The sequence below is a fragment of the Trichechus manatus genome, unplaced genomic scaffold, assembly GCF_000243295.1.
Source record: "Trichechus manatus latirostris isolate Lorelei unplaced genomic scaffold, TriManLat1.0 scaffold00021, whole genome shotgun sequence".
Lineage (NCBI taxonomy): Eukaryota > Metazoa > Chordata > Mammalia > Sirenia > Trichechidae > Trichechus > Trichechus manatus.
In genome coordinates, this window is record NW_004443957.1 from 1,074,104 (window position 1) to 1,099,301 (window position 25,198).

Genomic DNA, 25,198 nt, shown 5'->3' on the forward strand with positions numbered 1-25,198 from the left:
CACTGGAACTTAAAATCAGAAGACATCTGCATCATCCTAGTAGACCAACTATTCAGACATAGACTTGGTCTGAATAGTCTTCACAATCAGTTGGAAGTATAGCTTGTGTGAACAACCTCCATCGTCTCAGAAATAACTTCAAAACATTTCAAGCTGCATGTTATATAGTCAGACTGCATTAGAAAATTTACTTGAAAAAAGAGATAAAAAATGGTAAAAGAGATGAAAATAGAGTAAAATAAGATTCAAAGAAAGAATAAAAATAGGAATTAGTATTTCAACAATAGGTAAGTTATTTTTCATAACCAGTATCTTACTGGTCCCCTCTGTGAATTCATGTAATTCAATAATCTATCTCTATAATAGCTTCTATAACTCAAATGTTAAACTTTAATGTTTTCCAAAAAAGCTTTTTGTTGTAAAAGCAGTGTTTGAATAACCCAGATGTGGCCTTTACTACTTCTTATTGCACTACATAGATAATGAAATATTAAGTAATAGATTTACATACATATTAGATCTTCTCCAAACTGATGCTGGCCAATATGTTCAAACAATGATGACAGCATTGGCAACAGTGCCACTGTGGTATAATTGATAATCTGAGTGACACCTCTGGGTTGGTTCCGAGTGTGTGTGAACTGGCCCTGCTGAAGGTTTTGCATCGTCTTCTCCAGGTCTTCTGCTGCATTGTCCAGGAATGCTCGGAGGGCACTTTTAACACTCTCCAGGCCAGTCTTCATCACGGTCCTAGGATATAAATGGGAGAAGAGTTATACCATCCTACAAATAAAACATCTTTCTCCTTTATGTGTATTTCTCAATTACGGCATCCACCTAGTCACCTAAATATTTTTTACTGTGGTAATAATATACATAATAAAACCTTTGCAATTCAACAATTCCCACATGTACCATTCAATTACATTGTTTACATTCTTCAGGTTGGGCAACCTTTATCACTATCCTTTTCCAAATTATCCCACTACCATTAACATAAACTCAAAGCCCCCTAATCAAAAACTCCCCCTTTCCCCTTCCCTCCCACCTCTGGTAACTCTTTAGTTTCTCTATATTTGTTTATTTAATATATGTGAGGTCATACAGTATTTGTCCTTTTGCAACTAACTTATTTCATTCAACATAACGTTTCCTAGGTTTATCCATATTGTGGCATGCATCAGGACTTCATTTCTTTTTATGGTTGAGAAATATTCTATTGTATACCACATCTTGTTTATCCATCCATCTGTGGATGCATTAACTAAATTTTTGCATTAGCCTTAAAATATTTGCTTTTTCAGTAGACTTGAGACTGCAGCAATATTACTCTGGAACAGCACAGCCTCTCCCAAATGTCTTCAGAGTCAACTTATTTAAAACCTCAGTATAAACTATAGTACTAATGCTTCATGTTTTCCATCAGTGGACTTAAATTTTGAGAACAGTTATTCAATAACCAATAGAACGCAGCTTCTAAGCCGGTTAATGCTAAATCCAACAAAACTAGAATGCTTCCTGAGGCAATGGGTATGAAAGAAATATTTAATGCCAGCTAAACCAAGTCATCAAACACACTTGGAGGGGTAGCAATCAAGTCTTATCTAAATAAGCCTCTGCAGGCTGAACTTTATACAGAAATGATACCCTAATGTTACTCTTTCTAGTAGGAAATGAAGGTGTATAATGGTGTCTCCTTTCTTCATTTACTATAGGAAGCATCTCAAATACAATTATAAACACAAGAATAGATAATCAAAGAGTATCATGAAATATTCTTTGTAGGAGACATTTAGACATTTTATTTAGATCTACCCTGCATGTTGTATGAGTTAACTATATGGCTTAAAAGCTGAATCCATCATGCTAAACAAACTGATTTTGTAATAAGTCAACATGTTAGATTTATGGTCATGTTGATAATATGGCAGAGTGGAAAGTTCACAGTCTTGGGAGTTAGTCTAGTTCCATACTTGCTATGTAATCTTAAATTTCACTTTATTCATCTGTAAAATAAGAATGAAACCTTCATGCTTCCTATAAAGTTAAATGATATTACAAATGTGGAACCAATACTGTGCCTGGAAGCTAATAAGACCCCCATAGCCGTCAGTTTCCCATTTTTCCTCACAGGATAATCCAACCCCCTTGTTGTGCTCCAAGCTGCTACAGGAAGTCCTTGAAATTTCAGTAACAACCTATGTAAAAAAAACCAAACCCGCAGCCATCGCGTCAATTCCAACACAAAGCAGCCCTACAAGACAGTGTAGCACTGTCCCACAGCGTTTCCAAGGCTATAATCTTTTCAGAGACAGACTGCCACATCTTTCTCCCTCAAAGCAGCTAGTGGGTTCAAACTGCCAACTTTTCAGTTAGTAGTCTGGCACTTAACCGTGGTGCCGTCGGGGCTCCTTTATATATTATCATAAAAATAATAAGCTGTCATTTTATTAGTAACTTACAAAAGAGTTTTTTTCACCTACACTGAAGTCTTTATTACACTTCCAAAGAATAAAGGTGAGAGATTAGGTTCTTCTAAACATTCTTATATATCAATACTATATTCATTGGCTTAGAGAAAAATGTACCCATGTTACCTTGCATCCAAAGTCTGACCCAAAATATGAAGACAGTTGACAATTGATGATGCATCATTTCCTAGACAAAAAACAACATGCTCTATGAATATCCCTGGGGATTTCTCAATATTCTTTTTAATTAATCCTTGTGTTCAAAAAAATTAGTCAACGTCAAAACTCAATAATAACTCACTTAAAAGATTTTAATAACCGAGTTTAAAATCATGCGATTTTTTTCTGCTTAAAAGTGGTTATGCAGATGTAAGTAGAAAAGCAATAAAGCATGTCTCATCAAATAGCCGACACACTCAAGCATTAAAAAGCACTGCCAGGCTAAAAGAGTTCTAATTGAATTCTTTAAACCTATTCCCCTCCCCACACTAGTTCATCTTATTTTTAGAACACATTGTATGCAAACTTTTCAAGTCAACTCATATCCTTTATGAAGTGGGCTAAAAATTTAATAAACTTAATTCCATTTTAATTATCCCAGGGGCTCTGCTTTTTATTGCATTCAACTAAGATACATTAATTTGCCTGAATGTTGTTGGTCCTTGGTTAACAGAAGCACCAAACTAAAAAGATGCAAAAAAGCATCAGAGACTGAAGAAGTTAAATATTACTCTCATGAAATATTTGAAAAAAGAGGCAAATTCTTGAAAGGAAGATGAAATTTGTTCATTTTTTGATTGGCATTTTTTATCAGGAGCTAGTTCACATGATACAAGTACTACATATATTTTTATTTGTCATAGGGATACAGTCAAGCTAATAAAATGATGAATATAAAGTAATGCACTTCAAGCACTGACAATAAAATTTGATACCATCACCTCTCAAGCTATACTTTGCTATGTATACAGGCATCTCCTGGGGGATGAGGTTGACAACTCCTATTTGGTAAGTTTTTATAACATTTGAATATGGTATATTTTTTACACACAAAAACAATGTTTTAAAAAGTATCATAAAATGAATGAGTTAAATATACATAGAAATTAATAACTGCCTTAGAACATGGGCAGGATAGGTTAGTAATATGGTACAGGTAAGGACAAAATAAGGTATTACTGAGAAAATGTTCCATTTGTCTTATTCTTCAAATCTCAGAATGTCTGATAATAATGATGACAAAAACTGCAGAAAGGAAAAATGTGTTACTTCCCTGTCAATAAGCCCTGTCCTAGGACTTCTACTGCAGCCCCGAGAAGTATTATTCATTTAATTATTCACTCACTCAGCAAATAAAGCATTAAATATCAGGCACTCTCAAAAATTCAGTAATAAAATAGTGTCCTTGTGGTACTTGCATTCTACTGGGGGATACAGATAATGAACTGTTAAACAAAAATAAAATCAATAAATAATACAAGATCAAGAAGCCCTGGTGGCACAGGGGTTAAGCGCTTAGCTGCTAACAGAAAGGTTAGCGGTTCCAACCCAGGAGCTGCTCCAGGAAGAAAAGACCTAGCAATCTGCTCCTATACAGATGACAGCCTAGGAAACCCTATGGAGCACTTCTACTCTGTCCTATATAGGGTCACTATGAGTCGGAATCAACTCGATGGCACACAACAACAATATGGTATCAGGTCACAGTAAAAAAAAAAGAAAAAAGCAGAGAATAAGGGTTAACGTAACTACACAGGGTAATGGGGGTGTTAGTAGGCTCCCTGAGGAGGTGGCACTTGAGCAGAGATTCTAAAGAAAGGGAGGAACAAACCAGGCAAATATCTGGGAGAAGAGCCCAAGCAGAGGGAGCAGCAAGCGCAAGTCATCGGAGACGAAAGTGAACTTGCTGTTCCAGACAAGGAAGCCAAAGGGGCCGAGCTGATGAGATTAAGGGGAAAGAAGTTGGATTTGAGGTAGAGAGACAAGGAAAGCCCAGGTTCTAGAGTCTTCTAACCAGAGTAACAACTTTGGATCTTTTGTTTGTTTATTCAATAGGAAGATACTACAGGGGTCTGAGCAGGATGGTGATATGATTTGATTTATATTTGAAAAAGATTACTTCACATCGTGTTAGACTCTGGCAGGGCAAGAGTGGAAGAAGGGAAATTAGATAGGAAGCTACTGCAGTAGTCCAGAATCAGCTGATTGACGATTGTGAATTCAGCTTAGGATATCGGCCGTGAAAAATTTAAAGAAAATTTTAAAGGTTGAGCCAAAAGGACTTGCTTATGAGCTGAATGTGAGGTGACAGAGAAAGAAAGGAGTCAAAGATAAATCCAATACTTTTGCCAGGAGTTGGGTGGCTGGTGATACCATTTAATATGTGGAGGAAATACAAAGGAAGCACAGATTGTGGGGAGGGAGGGGGAGGCAGGGACCAGGGGCTGCGCTCTGGACATGATAAGTGTGATGGTTCTACCACACATTCGAGTAGAGATGTGGAATACAAAGTTGATGTAAAAATCTGGAGTTCAGGGGAAAGAGAGTGGGAGCTATAATCTTAGATATCGATGAACATATAATTTTTTTAAAATCATGACCAGAAAGAAATCACCCAGGATGAGTAGAGATATGAAGAAAAGCTTCCAGGGCCTCCAATGTTTGAAGGCATAAAAAATAAAGAGGATGCAGCTCAGAAAATAAGAAAGAGAAGGCTTGTGAGGAAGAGGGGAAGCTGCAGAGTGTGAATCTTATGCAACCCTATTTAGCACCTACAGACGCTGGTCCCTCAATCTCTCCCAAAAACTCACAATGCTTTTTTCTATTCCTTTCCTTTCCCATCTACTGTCTCTTACTGTCGATTATCAGTGTTGGCTCTCTGTGCTGAGCCAACCCATGCCCTGTTCCAAAAGGGCTGCCAGGGATATTTTCAACCTCCGTTCATATAAGCCTATGAGGCCGGGCTTTTTATTTGCTTCATTCCCTGATGTAGCCTAGCACCTAGGGTCTGACATACAGCAGGAACTGGAGGAAACATTTGTGGACTGACTGTGGGATGTGAACAAGAAGAGGAGGAAGCAGCCTCCAGTGACCAGGCAAGTTCGGTGGATCAAAATCAAAATGTGCATTGTGAATATGAGGTTCCTGTTAACTCTTGAAGTAACAAATAGTAAGCTCCATGAACCTACATGTCTCAGTGTGCCCATGTTTAAAAAAAAAAAAAAATGATGGAAAATGAACTCTAAGGAATGCAAAGTTTACTGATTTAATCTACAATATTTTAATGTGCAGGCCAAGTCAAAGCGTCAATTCCATTAGCACATTTAAGAAGCCTAAAATTATCGTTAGTCTTAAAGAAATAAAGCATGCACTGACTACGGCTTTTAAATAAGTACAATTTGAACACTGCCCTTCTTTAAGCTATATTAGATCACTGCAATCAGAAACATCCATACTGCTATTAATAAGAATAGGAAGGGCTATTCAAAGTGTAGTCAGAGGTAAAACCTTCATGTGGTGATATGATTTTTTGTACTTATCTTTAATCGCTCAACTGCTCTGAACAGTATAAAAACTAAAAGTATGATACATCAGCTCACCCCATTTCAAGGTACATACTACTTCCTTGTCCTCAAATGTATCTCTCATCATCTTAAAACACTTAGGTAAATGCTTAAGAAATGCCGATTTGACTCTAAGGTTGTGGGTGTGTATATGTGTGCACAAAAAGGTATGCAATTTAAATCACAGCTCATAGTTGATTCTAAGAATGAAAGGAAACACTGGTTTTTTTTTTTAAAAAAAGGTAACGAAACTCTCATTAAAATCTAAATAATAAAATAAGCACAGTTAAAATAAAGCTGTTATAGTGAAAAGCATCTCATTTTGTGGCTTTGAACATTAGGTTTCCACAGTTCCAGAATTTTCAAAGATACCTCAAATTTGACATACTATATACAGCTTCTGTCTTGAAATCTGATACACCAAGAATTCTTAGAATGCTACTGGAAGCAACAATAGCAGTCATTCTCATCTTTATTCGGCCTCTTTACTTTTCTAGCATGGCTCTTACTTGAAACAATGTCTAATTATATATTTTTCTTTGAAGAAATGATTACTTTTAAAACAATCCTTAATAACGTGAAATAAAATTATGCTAAAAGATATAATTTTGTCCCAAAATTATAAGGGGATAAAAAGAAACTGAAGAGTGCAAATGACTTTGCTACTTTCAAAGACTGTGATATTGAAAAAAGTAAAGTTATTTGATTCCCTAATTTGGTAAGAAGTTTCAGTTAATCTGATAACGCATTTTGGATAATTACTTATTCTATTTATTTGTCCCAAAGTCAAGAAATTCTCCCATAATGCTATGTGCAAATGCACTGTACCACTCTACTATAATCTTCTGACATTATTTGCATTATAGGTAACTGATTCTGAAATTTCTAAGCCTATCTGTCTATAAGAAATAGGATGTGTTTTTATATAGCATTAAAAAACAAGTTAAATCCAGGAACTTTGCCATGGATATTATCACAAAACTACAGAATTTTTAAATTAGAGAAAGACCTTAAGTGCTCTCTAGTCATGAACAACAATGATCGGCAAAGAGCAGCGGATTGTGCATGACTGAACCATTAAAATTCTCAACTTAATGGCACATTCAATTCACGGATATACACTATCCTCAAAGGAGCCCTGGTGGCACAGTGGTTAAAGCACTCAGCTGCCAACCAAAAGGTCGGCGGTTCGAAGCCACTCAGCAGGAGAAAGATGTGGCCATCTGCTTCTGTAAAGACTGCAGCCTTGGAAACCCTATCGGGCGGCTCTACTCTGTCCTATAGGGTCACTGTGAGTGGGAATTGACAGTAGTGGGTTTGTTTTTTGGGAGGGCACTATACTCGGTGATTCTTTGTACTTCAAACAATTTTCTTTACATTATGTGTATCCTATTTAGAAAACACAAGCATGATCTGAACCTTGTTAGGGATAATACAAACGTGTATTAATTTTCTAACATCCCCTTATAAAAGACAGCAGACATCACTTAAATACATGCATAAAAGGCTTTTGGGAGTATATCAGAAATAGCAACAAAAACTTAATCCACTAAGTTACTGATCAGGGAGAGATACTGATCAGTTGATAGACTATACTGTATTACTTGGCTATTTACTTTAAAAAACCCTTCCAAACATAACTTAAGATTTAGGCACTGGTTAAAATTAGGCATCCATGCCTGGTGGAAGGCGGGGGAGGATATCTGAACAAGAACTACTGCTTCATTTAAGCACATGATAATGCTTATCTTGTTCATATTCCTGCAGCTAATATTGCAGTTGTATTAATCATGTTACATGCTGAGTTCTAGGGTCATTGTCAGGTCACACCAGAAGAAATCTCCAAGTACTATGCTCAGTTAAGGAGCCCTGGTAGTGCAGTGGTTAAGTGCTTGGCTCCTAATCAAAAGGTCGGCAGTTTGAATCCATCAGCCTTTCTGCGGGAGAAAGATGTGGCAGTCTGCTCCCGTAAAGATTACAGCCTTGGAAACACTGGGGCAGTTCTACTCTGTCCTATAGGGTCGCTGTGAGTCAGAATCGACTCAACAGCAACGGTTGGAGTTTGATGTTCAGTTATGTCACTAAACGCTAGCTCTGTTGCAGGCATTCCTAAAAGTCTCTCTATTGGCATCGATATAGGAAATTCTTCGGTAGCTCTGGGGAGTCGCTGGAGGATTTACTATCTCATTAGGATGTTAAAAACTCACCAGAAAATGGGAAAGCTGAAAAGGCCTATGAATGCTAAATATTTTGTGCCAGCCTTTTCAAATAGGGCATGCTTCCTAGAGCTAAAAGGATCATTGTTGGCTGAATTTAACCATCACGTGATTGAATGGTCATTAATTATGTGTTACTTCCTTTTCAATGTAAGTGCCCTAAGTGTTTTCATGGACCTCTTGAGGAATTTAAAAAAAAAAAAAAAAATCAATTCTCATAAATTGTGGGGTAATTGAATATTTCTATATTTTTCTTAATAATCTCTTAAGCCAAAAAATTAAGCTTGGGTTATTCATCACTGTAAGGAAACTTGCAAATGCAAAGTACTTATCTCATTGCTGCAATTCTCTGCTTACTCATCTGTCTTCTCTATTACACCATAGGCTCCTTGACAACAGGACTTGATTGGTTCACTGACTCATCAGGTATTTGTAAAATGTCTACTATGTACCAGACTCCTGGCTGGGCATTGGTGATACAGCAATAAGCAAGACCAGACAGGGTTCTTGCCCTCTAGGGCTGCGAGTTTTGTGTGAAGAGATACACTGATCAAGGAATCACACCATCAGTGATATGAAGCAAAGGTACTTGGAGTAATGAGAATATTATGACAGTAGGACTATAATCAGGGAAGTCAGGAAAGGCTCTCCTGAAAATTAATATTAGGGTTGAAATTTGAAGGATGAGTTGTTTACTCCATTATAGGTGTGAGGGTTACGGAGGAGAATGTTATGTATGGGGCCCTCATCCCAGGTACATACAATGACCCTGGGACAGTAAGGAATATAACATATTCAAGAGACTAAGAGAAGGCCAGTTAAACTGAAGCATAGTGAGCAACGGAGAACATGCTGGAAATGAGGATGGAATGGTATACAGAGGATAGACTGTGAAACACTGTCACCAAGTTAAGAATTCTGACCTTTATTCTAAAAGAAATGGGAAGTCACTAAATATGCAGGAGTGTGATATGACAGACTAGTGTTTGGGGAGATAGGATTGTTGGGGAGCACAGATAAGACAGGCAAGAGGGATTCTGAGAGAATGGTTAGTAGGTGGGCTGTTAGAGTAGCACAGGTGAAAGACGCTTGTCATTGGCCTCAGGTAGTGGCAGTGAAGAGGTAAAGAAATCATCATTTTTCTACCCTCACAAGATGCCTGGCACACAGCAGTCACACAATAAATATTCACTGAATAAATGCATAAGAATGAATGCATTAAGGCATTAGATTTATTTTCAAATGTGAAAAATGAAGCCCTAAGTCAGTCTGGTATGCACACACCTGTGCCGCCATCATCCCTGTTGTCTCAATGGTCTATCAGAGTCTTAGTTACCAGATTCCACTTGTTCTAAAAATGACTGAAAGGTTTAAATAGGATGTAAGAGGAGAGCTTGTGTATATTCTTTAACTGCCCTGAAATTAGTAAGGAGAATTTCCAGTTAGCAAAAGTGGAGGGAAATGATGGGATTAAAACCAATATTTCTTTAGTCAACAATGGGTTCTTGAAAATGGCAAATGGGCTCCTTATCACCTGTCGACCTGTCTAGGTCCTATTCATTCCTAACTGAATTTCCAGAAATACATGAGTGGACCAATGTACAATCACTAGCAAACATTTCAGAATTCAAGTGGAGAAGCCTAAATTTGAACAAGATACCATTTTCTTTTTTCACAGATATTTAAATTTCATTTCTGTGGGGAACACAGCTTGTTCTCATTTTCAAAAACCTTGTCTTTCCCTCATATGAAATAAAATTATTTAAATGCCTTAAAAAGAATGTGTAAGGTATATATAAACACTATTTACTGATCTTGGTATATGATCCTTAGGTTGTGTGCTGTGCTTCAATGTATAGAAAATATTTTAAAGTAGAGAAAATGATAGACACAAATACAGAAGTCCAAATTTTGGGAATCCTCACTTCATATATCAGAAACACATCTCAGTTACAGACAAGGTTTGAAGATACAGCTCCAATGTGGCAGCCAACTTGAACACATATTCCATTATGCAGCAAACCCTGACCACCACAATTACCACCACAAGGACAAGTTGTTTTTTTTTTCCTTCTTTGTTTATCTTAATGCTTCTCTCTTGTCTCCAATTCCACCTTCCTGACACACTGAGAGCTAATATGTATGCTTTTATACCTTTACCCCTGCTCATATTCACAAAACCCAAGTATTTCTTTCTTAATGTGTCAACTTTCAATTCTGTCTTATTTTACTCTTAGATTGTTGTTGTCAGTTGCCTTTGAGTCAGTTCCAACTCATGGCAATGACATGTGTGTCAGAGTACAAGTGCACTCCGTAGGGTTTCCGTTATAGTTAAATATAAAACAGGAATTCAAGAATCTACAATAAGTAAATAGAAACAGCACAATAGAAAACAGCATTATTCTTCTTAACAAAAATGCATAAACTGCAGCTGAGAAATGGGCTCCCCAAAAGAGCCCTATATAATTAGAGTTCTCTCTGCAGACAAACAGAGAATATTTGAATTCACTGCTACTTTGTGAAGGTTAAAGAGCACATGAAAATCCTGTCTGAACAATTTTCACAGAAACTTATCTTTGTTGAAGAGAAGTTAAACAAAAGTCAGTCAAGTGAAAATTATTCTGCAGATACTTTCCCCATTAATTTTTAAATAACTTAAACATTAATGCAAAAGCTTTGGAAACATATAAAATATAACTTTTAATTGCTAATTCATAGTATCAACTACTGGATGTAGTAATAACACTAGAAACCAAATACAGCATTGACTAATTATATCCAGAAACTAACAGTTATCAATAAATGCAATGTTGTAAAGAACTTAGAAGTTATTTGCATACAGCCCTATTCCTCAGTTCCTTCACTGTGGCTTTTGTAGAAATGACCTTATTTTTTTCAATCTTTAATTTTTCATGTAAATGAAATTGGATTTATAACATTTCTATCAGCACACTAAATGTTTTGTAACCGAAATTATCCCAACAGCATCTCAAAAACCACAGAACAAAGGGCTAAAATTTGCATTAGTGCTTAATAGAAGCAGATGCAAGAAAGTGTAAAACACAAATTCTGCCAGCTGCTATCGACTGCTAAAGCCCCACAGCAGGGAAAAGTGTGTGGAAGGGAGAGACTGCTCTTTGGGTGCTCACGAACATGGGCTTCAGCTACCTAATTTGTCAGAAACAAAAATGGACTCTGAGGTGAGAGGTGCTAGAGAAGTCACTCTTGCCCATCTGTCTCTACTCTGAGGCTCCAATGTCTGCAATGCAGTAGACATGCGTATCTGTAGTCAAGGGCATTAAAAACATAAGTACAGTTTAACAATTTATAACAGCTCGTCATTTAATCTATCAGAGATAACCCAATACACTCAAGGACCCAGTTATGCTCTAACCCTCTAAAATAAAATATGGCTGCCATTGTCATTCATTTGCTGTTTAATAACACAACCTCTTGATTTTCAATTGTGTTTTAGACTAATTTAAAAAGATTACAATCCTCAATTGCACCAGAGATAATACTACTTATAAACAACCCAGAGGCATCTTGGCCTATGACAATCATGCATGCAGCCGTGCAACCATGCATCCATGCAACATAGCCGCACACAACACAGTGCAAAAATGGCAAAGAAAACCAGGTGAGGGCCATGCTAGTATTTTTTCAAGGGTCTCCTTACCAAACAGTGAAATCCTATGCCTGACAAGAACTCCAAGTTTGCAGAATAGGCTGAAGACAAAAGAAAAACAAAAGAGAAAAGGGAAGGGGGGAGGGAAGGTAGAAAAGACAGGGAGAAATTAAAAAAAAAAAAGAAGAAGAAAAAAGAAAAATAAACAGCTGATATATGAGCCGGAAAAAAGCAACATGATGTCACGCAGAAAGAATCAATTCTCTGAGCAGAACGTGGAGTAAAGGTATTAAAGAAAGAGTCTTTGAGTGCATATCTTTAACGAACATGGTTAAAAAAGCACATATTATAAGTAAAGAAACCAAAAAAAAATTTGAAAGCAAAGCTAATTAATATAAAAGCAATCTATATGAACCCCACAAGAATATTACTGAGAAACCACAAGGAAAAAGCTTTAATTTTATCTGCCCAGATGTACCACTGATATTCTCGATTTTTTTTTTTTTAATTATGGTCATTATGTAACAACAGATGTATGGTGCTTTAGTCATTAAATGTTACTTTAAGTTTTAGTATATTGTACTGTTTGGACTTTCCTTTCCAACCTTGATTGCACACTTTACACACATCCAAAAACACCCACTGAACCACTGAATTTGAAAGCAGTGAAGTAGAAACAGAATTGGAATCGATGATCACTCCAAGGAAAACATTACAAATGGGATAATGTAAAGGGCTCTTAAGGCTAATGAATGAGTGGAACATGTTGCTGATCTCCTCTAGAGCAAGCGCCTGGGTCTGTATGCCCTTGGTGGTATCTAGCAACAGATGATACTAAATATGGTTGTCTTCCTCCAACATTCAGCATGACAGCACTGATACCCACTAACTCTCAGATCAGACTCCAGAGCTTGGCATGTACTTGCTGTTGTTCTGTCTTTTCACCAAGCCTCAGTCCCATCTGTTCCTTGCAGGTCTTTTCAGGAACACCCTTTACTCATTTCCATTCTACACTCCCTTCTACTCAGCTCAGCAGGTGTTTGTTCTAAGAAGTCTCATCTAACGCCCAGTGTCCCTTCACCACTCCCATCCCAAGCTGAAAGGCAGTACCTCCTAGCTGCTCCCAGGCACCATTCCATATCTCTGCCATGGCACTTAACCTCCCATGTTACAAATGACATTACCTTCACATCTACGCACACCAGCTGGAACTCACACAGCAGAGGGCATGGGTTCTGCATAGCCAGCACCTACCAAAACCTGACGATCCATTTGTAGAGCACTGGAGCCCTGGTGGTGCAGTGGTTAAGAGTTATGTCTGCTAACTGGAAGGTCTGCAGTTTGAACCCACGAGCTGCTCCGTGGAAACCCTATGGGGCACTTCTATTCTGTTCTGTAGGGTTGCTGTGAGTTGGAATCGACCCGATGGCAATGGGCTTGCTTGGGCTTGGGGCCCACACTCAGCTTGATTTTCCCAATTGAGGCAGTCCCCGGGTCACTAATGTGGGACTTACTGACAACTTGTACTTGCCGTTTAATGTTATATAAATTTGCCCTCCCTCTGAAACAACTGAACCAGCCCCTTCTCACAACATATTCTTCATCACAATCATCTTCACTTGCTGCGCGTGCAGTTTTTAAATCATTGAAAAGGCTTCGAGCCTTTTCTTGCACTAAAGTAAGGCTAAATAAGAACCGTATGCACCTATGCTGACTTACCTACAAATTCAACTTAAAGACACACTTAGGAACTGATCTCGTTCGTAACCCAGGGACTGCCTGTAACGATAAAAACCGTGTCCTCACTGCCCTGCACTAACTAAGCTCACCCATGACCAGCAGTGCTCAAACACACAGCTCACTGGGATTAGGAACCAAGACTATGTGAGGGCAAGTGATCCATGGCAGAGTGGAAGGAAAGGAGATAGAGTAGGTCATACTTGCAATATTAGTTCTTTTACAGCAAGTTTTAGCCATCACACCACACCTCAGTAACAATGTGAAAAAATTTATCATTGAAAATTAATGACATAGGGCATTTTGTAGCTCTGCCAAGAAAATGTTTTCCCACAAGCGTCCAAATGAATTTGAGACATTGGGAAATCTCTTATCAGAGCTAATATTTTTGAAAACAATGATCTACTCAAGAACTAGCTATTGGACATAAAATCAGACACTAAACCCCTGAATTGCATTATTTATCTTTGAGTTCTAACTACAAAAACAAAACAAAAAATCGACAGCAACTAAGTTGAAGTGACCTCATTCACTGAGCTGTATGGCTGACAACTGCTGTACGTGTTAACTCCACAAGAGTCTGTCTCCTTTTAAACTGAGTGATTATATCTTAGAATTATCACACTTCAGATCCCTGTATACTAATTTAAGTAGCCACTCCATCTACTACTGATACTCTCTAGCACCCAGGAGAAAGATCCTGAGATAGTCTTGATGATGCTGAATTTATAATGCTAGGGTTATGTTTTAACCCAATTACTCCAGAACTAGGATGTTCTTCTTTAACGGAAAACAGGATTGCCCTGTATCCTACTCCATCAGATCACACTTAATGCCTGAGGGTCTGTCAGGGAAAAATGACTTCTTTACAACCTCAGCTTCCTCCTAACCACCTCAGTAACAGAAGTGCCACCAGAGAGACGTAGAAGGAGATACAGATACAGAAGTTTAGGCTGCAAAAAAGACAAGTTTATCTCTTCCCCATCTTGTGCCATCCACTTTCTGGGCACAGTTTCTATAGAGACTATATGGTTTGATAGGAAGTTTCGGTCTCTAATTTCTCTAAAAATATTTTCCTTAACACTGTCTTAATAAACGTGTTAATAATCTTAATACTGTTGTCCCACTTTTCTGCTTCCTTCACTACCAACACTCTTAAGACTGTGCAATGTGTCTACGCTTCTTCAGCACTTCCTCATTGCTCTACTCAAACACTCCCTTGAAATTCACCAATGACCCCTAATCAGCATATCTAAGCAGCTCTGTTTCAGTCTACTTTTGGGAAAGCTCTTTACAGTATGTGGCATCATTTATGACTGAAATCTTTAAAACTCTGTACCATCCTTGGATTCTGTTTTATAGCAATATTTTCCCCTTGCTCTCTAATTAATCATTCTCCATGTTCTTCAAAGGTTCACTTCTGAAAACCCTCCCAACACAACAGTCCTCCAAGTTTTAGTATTCAGACCTTCCTGCTTCTCTCTCCACTCTCCTTCTTAAAAGTAGCTGCACCTACTTTCAGAGCTTCGAGTATTACACATGTACAGATAATCCCCAAATATATCATTTCTTGCCCCGCTCTCTCCACTGGCACCAAACCCATATTTCCAACTGTCAGATAGCTCCCACTGAACATCTGTCAGAACTTATCATTCACTAGGAACCTAAACTAGTTTACCTGGTCTTCTCCATACAAGTTCTGAAAATTCTTGTTTTCATTAGTGGCACCAACATTGTTCCAAGAACCCAGTGAAACTTCAGCACCACACAGTACTCCTTTCTACGTGCCATACTTGCTCATTGCCGAGTCATGTCAATTATCCCTCTTCAGTGTTCCCCACATCCAGCTCTTCTCTACATTTACATCTCCTCTATATTCCCCATACTTCATATATGTCTCCATTTTACATTCATCCTGATTTATTATATACTTAGCTCTGCATGTATCTGTTTACTCCGCTGTACTTCTAAGTTCATTAAAGTTCAGAACTATGTTGTATGTGTGCCTGTCTGTTTATCCTCAGAACATGGTACAGCTCTTGTATATGGCAGGTGCTCAGAAATATTTGCTGAACAAACCAATGAGTGGCAACCCCTCTTTGAGGTAGTGCTACTGTTGCAGTAGCCTGGACTGCAGTGATAGCCTCCTCTCTCCTCTCATGGGTTCCCAGCTCTCCCACTCTTTATCAATCCTACTTATGCTGCTAGACTGTTCTTCCCAAAGGGCAGTTCTGATCATTTTCTTACTTAAAATGCTTCAATGGCTTCAAAAACGAAAGTAAGAAAGGAAGGGAGAGAGGGAGAGATGGAGGAAGGAATGAAAGAGGAAGGAAGGAAGGAACGAGGAAAGGAAGGAGAAAAGGAAGGAAGGAAGGAAGAAAAAAAAGAAAGTAATCCTTATTCTAGCAGTTTCTGCTAAATTACCAACTTCTATACTATATATTATCTACATTTAGAAAATAGTACCCTTCCTCAATCTCTGACCTTCACACTCTTTAAGATCAACTTTGAATGTCATAACTTCCACAAATCTCTAGGCCCTCCACACCCACCCAGTGTGGTCTTCCTTTACTTTGAATCCCACAGCTCCTTTTGGCTCTCTTCTCACACTGAAGCTATATTCATACTCAAATACTTAGCTCCTGCCATGTACACTTCTGGAGTGCGGTGACCAAATCTTACTCTTCATTGCAGACATTATGATACTCACTTTATACACAGCGGAGCGCTGGTGGCACAGTGGTTAAGAGCTCAGCTGCTAACCAAAAGGTCAGCAGTTTGACTCCACCAGCCACTCCTTGGAAACCCTATGGGGCAGTTCTACTCTGTCACTATGAGTCGGAATCAACTCGATGGCAATGGGTTTCGTTTTGGTTTTTATACACAGTAAACAATATGTAATTTCTAGTGCCAGAAAGTAAGTATCTAAACATCTAATGGAAAAGCCAGTTTTTATTTGTGGCAAAGTTAACTTAGACCCACACAACTACTGGTACTCATAACTGTTAAAATAGTTTAAATTGTTCATTGAAAATTAAAACTATCATTGCAGTGTTTCTTATGTGTATGCAAGTATTTCTTATTTATTCATCATAGTAGGGCCAGCTTTACCTATCTTATCCAAAAACAGTACAGTACCTCAGATTCACTGAAGTTGCAATATTTAACTGAAATAGTAAGGAATAAAACATTTATAAATACTTTTTATTACATATGCATACATATTATATGCACACACAACACTCATACATAATACCGTATTTTTATGCAAATAAGGTGCACCTTCCTACTGTGTTTGTTTGACAACCGCAGTCTCCCTCCCAAGAGGTATTTTTGTAAACGCACTACGCTAATTTTTTTTTACAGCAACATGTGGAAGAGGATGGGCATTGTGGCACTTATGAAAATACCTCATGGGGAGAGGGCTCAGTTGACAGACAAATGTAGAAGGTGCACATTATTTGCATAAAAATATGAATATGTGTGTTTCAGTGATTCCATTTCAACATGTTAAAGAAATTATTTGGTTGTTTTTTGTTGTGGTGGTGGTTGTTTTAAAATATACTTTTTATGATTACATAACAGAATTTTTCATTTAAAAAGCTTGCAAAATATACTAAAAAATAAACAAAAAAAATCTACAATAGACTACCCAAAGGAAAAAACTGTCAAAATTAAATTTATTCCCTACCAGTATTTTTCTATGCTTACAAATTAATATTTTTAAAAATTTCGGATAATACTATTTGAACATATATTTTATTTTTTTATCATGATTTTTTTTCTAAGTCATTACATATGTGTATACATCATAATTTTAATGGCTGAACAGATTTTGTATATACATATGTCATAATTTAGGAAACCCTGGTGGCATAATGGTTAAGAGCTACGGCTGCTAACCAAAAGGTCAGCAGTTCGAATCCACCAGGTGCTGCTTGTAAACCCTATGGGACAGTTCTACTCTGTCCTTTAGGGTCCCTATGAGTCAGAATCGACTTGAAGGCAAAGGGTTTTTTTTGGTGCCGTAATTTATTTATCCATAAATTTAATGGTGTTTTTCACCCCTGAATTTTTCCCTCTGAGGTTAAATTCTACTGATGTTTGGCACTAAAGTATGTGATGAAATAAGTTGCCTCTATTATTATTCATCTCATTGCTATGTACTGGAATTTTGAATGACATATGTTACTTTTTCAAAGGTGCTATGGAAGAAGTAAAATTTATCAACCTCCTTTTCATGAAGTGAAGAAAAACTGAAGATGAAATTATAAAAAAGTCTGGTGCAGTGCTGTTAGAGAGGGAGTCCAGGGACCCACGGCACAAGAACTGAGGCTAGCACAGAATAACAACGCTCTTCTGGTTTATTCTATGAGGGATACAGAGTCAGTAAAGGAAAATAAACTAATTTTGTGGGCAATTGAGTAGTTCTTAGGGCAAGGCTGAAAACTGAATAAAAACCAAAATACCAAGTCCTTTGCCATCAAGTCGATTTCAACTCATAGTGACCCTATAGAACAGAGTAGAACTGGCCCATAGGGTTTCCAAGGAGCGCCTGGTGGCTTCAAACTGAGACCCTTCGGCTAGAAGCCGAACTCTTAACCACTACACCACCAGGGTTTCTGAAAACTGAATAGAAATAATAAAACCCAAGGCAAGAGAGTGGGGAAAGGAGACTTTATATCATTTTATTTGCATTTTGCCGTATTTTCTCTGAATGTATTTTCTCTTTGTGTACGTAACTCAGTAACAAAGCTTCTATTACACAAGGTTAACTGCACACAGGGAGCATAAGAAACCTTTGCAGTGTCCCTGGTTCTGGGAAGTGTGATGGTAACTGGAGCCTGGTGCTGTCCATACCCTTGAGCGCACTTCACAGCCCACGGGGGAGACGTGGACGGAGTGCGCAAGTGCACTGGGGAAAAACAGGCCTTCTCTCAACAGGGAGTGCAAGAAGGCAGGCTGCCAGAGGGGTCTAAGGGAGGGAGCACATATCTTGAAAGTAACACTTCATTGTCTCTCCTTCTGCTGACACAGTTTATGGAAACAAAGTGTCTTCCTGGCATAGATTCTCTCTGCTATTTTAACTATTATAATCAGTTTTATCAACTTCATAGGAAAATTATTATTTAAAGAAGTTTAGGGACATTTTTAATATTGTTGCAATCATACAGCACATGACCTACCAATTGGTAGTAGCAAAATATACAATAAATTAGAGAAGAGGGAAGAGTTTAGATTCCCTTCTAGTCCCCATTCCCCATGTCACACATGCAGAAACGGTATTTCTTCTCCGAGGTCGACTAGGGACCTTCTGTATTACATCTCTCCTCACTCTGCCCTAACGGTTGACACTGCACTGCCATTCCTTGCTCAGCAGCACATCATTAAGGTCAAGTCCAAGAAAGCTTGTATTCTCTCCAGTGTTCTGCTGCATATAATTTACTCACTTCTATAGAAATTTCGTTCAGACACAATCTAAAAGCCTGGCATGGACTTCTGAGCAATGTAATAACATAAAAGTAGACTTGCTCGGGAATCGATTCTTATGTATAGTAAGTTCTAAAAGAATTTTGAGGAAATAGATCAGAAATCCCCAACAGAATCATGAATAAATCTACAAAGAATACTGTGGTTTAAACAGAAACGAGAAAGCATTGTTAAGATGCTGACTTGAGTGGCATTAGGGAAAATCTTTAGAAAGTATGTATTTTTACTTCATTTCTTTCCAAGATAGGTCATTGTTAAAAAGTATATATATATTAAATTAAAATCTGTGCAAATGAGACTTTGCCTTACTGGAAATGAAAGCTGGCAAAAGTATTATGTTTGTAGAAATTAAAAACAAAACAAAAAACATTACAAGGAGCATTTATCAAAAATACTAACAGAGTGATGTATCTACAGCCTCTACTTTTGGCTTTTGCGTTGGGTAATTTTCTATTCCTTCTATTCAGCATTACATTTAACAGCAAAATAAGGAAGCTCAGCATCTAGGGCACATACATTAACTTGTGGGAACTGTCCTCCTCGCAACGCCTGATTCCAACTGGACAGGGACCAAGAAAGATGGATGGGACACACTTCTCAGGCTTGCACTTCAAAGTCCTGAGAGTTTCTTTCCCAAATTCATACACACTTAATTCAACAACATTCTTTACTTTTATAGCTGTTTACCTAGTCACCATTTCTTTCTCTTTGTTCGATGCATGTCCTCCAGAACACAGAGGCCTGCTTGCTGCAGATAAGAAGTATAAGCGATGATTTTTGAAATATTGGTCAATTAAAGGAAGCACGACCTGAAAGAAAGTAAAGGGAAACAGATCTACACAGTGGAATGTGTCAGGGGATGAATGCATGCTGAGGTTTCGGAGCAGGCAGCCATGCAACGGGTCCCCCAGTGCCCACAGTCATGCCTGTTGGAACATTTCAGAGCAGACCTGTTTTCAATCTCAGTCTGCAATCTCCCGTCTGTGTGTGTGTGTGTGTGTGTGTGTGTGTGTGTGTGTAAAACGGGGTGTGATTATGGGGAAGAGACCAAATTTTCAATGATCTGGAAAAGTACTTTTGATTATTTTCCTATCAGTAGTTCAGTGCCCACCAGGCTCAAAGATAATAAATGACTACCAATTATTGAGTAGTCATTTATTGAGTCTCTACTATGTGTGGAAGACCTGGTGGTTACAGTGGTTAAGAGCTACGGCTGCTAACCAAAAATCAGCAGTTCAAATCCACCAGCCACTCCTTAGAAACATAATGGGGCAGTTCTACTCTGTCCTATAGGGTCGCTATGAGTCAGAATCGACTCGACGGCCACTGGTTTGGTTTGGTTTTGGTACTCTGTGTGAGGCATTATTACGACATACTGTTATTTCATTTATCCTAGTAACTATTCTGTATGGTAGGTGTCATTGGACTTGGTTTACAGGTATAGAATCTGAGACATAGAAAGTGACTTACTCAAAGTCACATTGTCACATCCCTACCTACACAATGTACTTACCATGTGGCCCCTCTCAGTGCCCACCTCTCATTTCTGCACGCTAACCGTGATGTCGTTGGTCAGTGCCACCTGCTCACTCTCTTCACCCACACCCACAGGGCTTCGCACATGAAACCCTCCCTGTCTGAAATGTTCTTCCCACCCCTTATCCTATTAACTATATTCCTCCTTCAGACCTCAGCCCAGCTGCACTTTATCAGATAAGTCATTGCTGAGCTCCTCGACTAGATGTTGTCCTGTGCCGTCAAGTCGATTCCTACTCATAGCGACCGTATATGACAGAGCAGAATGGCCCTGTTGGGTTTCCAAGGCTGTAATCTTTATGGAAGCAGACTGCCACATCTTTTTCCTGCAGAGCAGTTGGTGGGTTCAAACCACCAGTCTTTCAGTTAGCAGCTGAGCACTTAACCACTGTGCCACTGGGGCTAAATAAAACCCCTGTATTCTCTGTTCCCATAATACCATTTGCAATCTTATGTTTTATATGTGTGATTTTGGATTAAAGTCTCTCTCCTCTAAGAGTCTACGAGGTCCATGAGAGCAAGAAACATTTCAGGCTTTGTTTCCAATTACAGCCCTTTCCTGGCCTCTGTGACTGCTATTTAGTCTGTTTTGTTTACCACTGAATTCCCAGGGCTTAGGGTTTTGCTGGGCTTATAGCAAGCACTAGATAAACATTTGTTGAATAGATAAATGAAAAGAGTGAGAAGAATTGGCATTCCCAGTGTCCAAACTCAAGTGTGTCTGCTACACCTTTTCCCCACCATGTGGTATACCACATTTATATATAATGGCAGCACACAAGTTTTTACTGATCATCCTTGAGGCTGTCACATTACTTAAACTTAGTGATTGGCTCATAGTAGGCACTCAACAAATTTGGTGAATGAATGAATCATAGGCTTAATAGCAATGAAGCTGCACTAAGTATCTGTACCCCAAATCACTAGGGGTACTGAGTATATGGGCAACACAATATGAGAAATACTTTTAGAGGTACAGTTAGTGGTAATGAATCCAGAACTTTTGATAAGTTGCTATCAAGGGAGATTACATCCTATTATAGACAGGATATATACATAAAAACAGATAACTACCAATGTTCAGCCCAGAACAAATCTCAGATGATTGGTATAGACATCAAATACTACACTGAGTGAAAAGAAAAAAGCCACAAAAGAAATTTCCCTTAACTCAAAAGGAACAATTCTGAAAACATAATGAAAGCTAAACATTAATCGATCAAAACTAGATGTTATTTTAAAGTCCGAAAAAACTTTTAGTATTATCTGTAATAATCCTACCAAATGCAAATACATTAAAAGGAAACTGACAGCAAGCATTAGGTCTCTAGGTTAACTGCGAGGTATTGTAAAAAGAAAACCTTCTCTAAAAGTCTTCATGACAGTGTCCGTGACTGCCATGGTCCACAGGAAGTCCCAGGATACAGCCTAATGCCAGTGTAATGACTGGGCATGTAGTGAATGCTGAGTAAGTGGACAAGTTCAATCAAGCTTTGTAGTACTTCATCTCCCCTTACTGGCTGAAGAATGGTTCCAGGCATAGAAGAAATTCTCAATAATTATCAAACTGAATGAATAATAATAATAGTGGGTTACACTTTGTTTATGAACAATTTATCCTCTCTCAGCCTTAGCTTCCTCGTCTGTAAAATGAATAGGACTAATGCCCCATGATATTCTATGACTCTGAAATCTTAAATAAGCATTTAATCAGGCAAGGCAGGGAAAATCATAGTAAAGGATCTTTTAATGTGTCCATTTATAAATTAACTATTGCTTTTGCTCCTTATGAAAGAAATGCTCATCTAAAAAACAATTTCACCATAACTTGATTTAAATGTTTTTAAGAAACAGGCAATTTTCTTCTATGTTATATGATGAAGCCAAAAAAATAAAAACTTTGAATCAGATCTTGTATAGGGCTGTCATTTGAGAAATAAGACAGGGAGAGCAGAGCAAGTTAAAGTGGGCCCAAGTTTACTAGAAATGAAAGGAGAAAATTCATTCCACCCTATTCATGCAGTTACTTTTTATGCCATAGAATGTTTACTTGTCGTAAAGTTCATATTTGTGGACAAGTGCATTCTGAAGAGGCGAAGATCTAGAGAGTGTAAGTTTGTAAACAAACACACTGAAACAAAAACAAGATGGACTGTATACTGTACTTTAGCAAAGAACTTGATTTCTTGTTCGTAGGGGAAATGCTCTCCTTTGCTTCTGCTGCCACCATCTGTAGATATGAAGAGATTTTAGGTACAAGTTTCATGTCAAACATTATAAGATATTCACCTAAAGTGCAAAGTTTAAAATATATTGCGAACTGTGTTATCCACTGAACCAAATATAAAAAGCCAACCAAAAATACAAAGGCTAACTTTTTCAATGTAATAAAAAAAAGGAGTTTCAAAAACACAAAGAAAAATAAAAAGCTATTGAGAACAGCCCATACACATGGTAACGAGCACAAACACAATCGTGTGACTCTGACACCTTATTAACATGTTGGGGGAACTGGAACAAAATAAAGTAAAAATCCCACATCTCCAACATACTTTAATGAAGGAACATCACTGGGGCAAGAAAACTGAATGTAAATTGAGTAAACATAATTGTTACATTTACGTTTCTTGAATTTTTTTTTTAAATTGGGGTAAAAATATATATGACAAAACATTTGCCATGTTGACCATTTTTATGTGTATAATTCAGTGACACTGATTGTGTTCATCATGTCGTGCAACTATCACTACTGTATGTCTCCAAATATTTCCACCACCCTTACCAGAAACTCAGTGCCCCCTAAACAATGATGATTCACTTATTACCCCTCCCTCCCACCCACAGTAACCACAAATATACTTTGGTCTCTATACATTGGTCTCTATACATTTGCCTATTCTGGAGATTTCATATAAGTGGGATCATACAAAATTTGTCCTTTTGTGACCAACTTATTTCACTCAGCATGATGTTTTCTAGGTCATCCATGTTGTGGCATGTACTAGAACTTCATTTCTCTTGCTGGCTGAGTAATATTCTATTGTATGTATTTACCTCATTTTGTGTAAACATTCACCTGTTGATGGACACTTGGGATGTTTCCACCTTTTGGCTATTGTGAACAGTGCTGCAATGAACTCTGATGTACAAGTATCTAATTGAGTCCCTGCTCTCAAGTCTTTTGGGTATATACCTGGGTCATATGGTAATTCCTGCTCTCAAGTCTTTTGGGTATATACCTGGGTCATATGGTAATTCTATGTTTAACTTTTCGAGGAACCACCAAACTGTTTTCCACAGCAGCTGTACCATTTTACAATCCCACCAGCAATGGATGAGGGTTCTAATTTCTCCACATCCTCACCAACATTTGCTGTTTTCCATTTTTCTGATAATAGTGAAACTAGAAGGAGTAAGGTGGTATTTCACTGAGGTTTTGATTTGCATTTCCCTTATGATGTTGAGTTTTTTGGCCATTTATATATCTAATTTTTTGGGTGAAATGTTTATTCAAGTCCTTTGCCCATTTTTTCACTGGATTGTTTGTCTTTGTTATTGAGTTGAAGAAGTTCTTTACATATTTTGGATATTAAATCCTTATCAGATCTATTGTTCCCAAATATTTTCTCCCCAGTTGGTTAAATTTTAACCCTGACCTCTTGGTGTGACTAAAAGCCAAAGCTTCCGATCCTAAATTACAAACTTAAAAACTGTAGAAAGCCAGGGTCTACAATGAGGAGAAGGATTACAATTTTAATATTTGGTTGGAAAATTAACACTCTGCTAAAGAATACAGAAAGTTCACATATGTCAAAAGATAATTTACAAATAAGCCAAGCAAAAATACCCAAGGTTTTCCCCATGGCTTAGAAAATTATTTCAAGGTTAAGAATTGACCTAACGCCTTTAGTTTAGAAGACAGCCTTTCTTATCTCTTTCATGCATACAGAAGAGGTTTCATGCATATAGAAGAGGTAATAACAAACTGTAATAACCGTAACTATATGCAGAACTTAATGGAGAGATTAAAAAATTCAGAACTGGATATAATGTTTTCGTAAAAGTTTATAAATAGAACATCTAGATATTGTAAGAACCAAAGTGACTTTTGCTTGAAGAAGTTCTTTTGCAAAACAGAACTAAAAACAATTTGAGATATAATTTATCAAATCCTAAACATAGATACCGGGTGATTTTTAGGGAATTTAGGTAATATTTTATAATACCAGGAGAATGCTCTTTCCATGAATAGAAGAAAATGAAGGGTTTTTACACCTGCAAATTTCATTTATGTGCCACTTTTGCACTAAATCTCTCTCAGTTGCATTATGCAAATGGCTGAATCCAGGTAAGGGACTTCCTTATATAAATTATGTCAAGACAATTTTGCACATAGCTAAATCTGCTAATATTTCAAATAATTAAATCTGAAATTGCTTTCACTGCACATTTTAACAAAACTGCGATGTGTAAAATGTGAAACAGATGTGGAAAGAAAATAAGCTATGATATAATACTAAAACTAGAAAGAGGTAATATACATTTAATATCGTGATA

The 25,198-nt window shown here is 37.6% G+C and overlaps 1 protein-coding gene across 1 annotated transcript in view; it reads right to left on the reverse strand.

Annotated features, from left to right (window-relative positions):
- RYR2 (ryanodine receptor 2) overlaps positions 1–25,198 on the reverse strand; it is a 529,910-nt gene that overhangs the window by 137,077 nt on the left and 367,635 nt on the right. The window contains exons 61-65 of the mRNA XM_023728152.1: positions 22,807–22,871; positions 19,793–19,914; positions 11,930–11,979; positions 2,598–2,658; positions 512–750 (exon numbers count right to left, since the gene is read on the reverse strand). Of these exons, the coding sequence (XP_023583920.1) occupies positions 512–750; positions 2,598–2,658; positions 11,930–11,979; positions 19,793–19,914; positions 22,807–22,871 (537 nt within the window). The remainder of the gene's footprint in view (positions 1–511; positions 751–2,597; positions 2,659–11,929; positions 11,980–19,792; positions 19,915–22,806; positions 22,872–25,198) is intronic.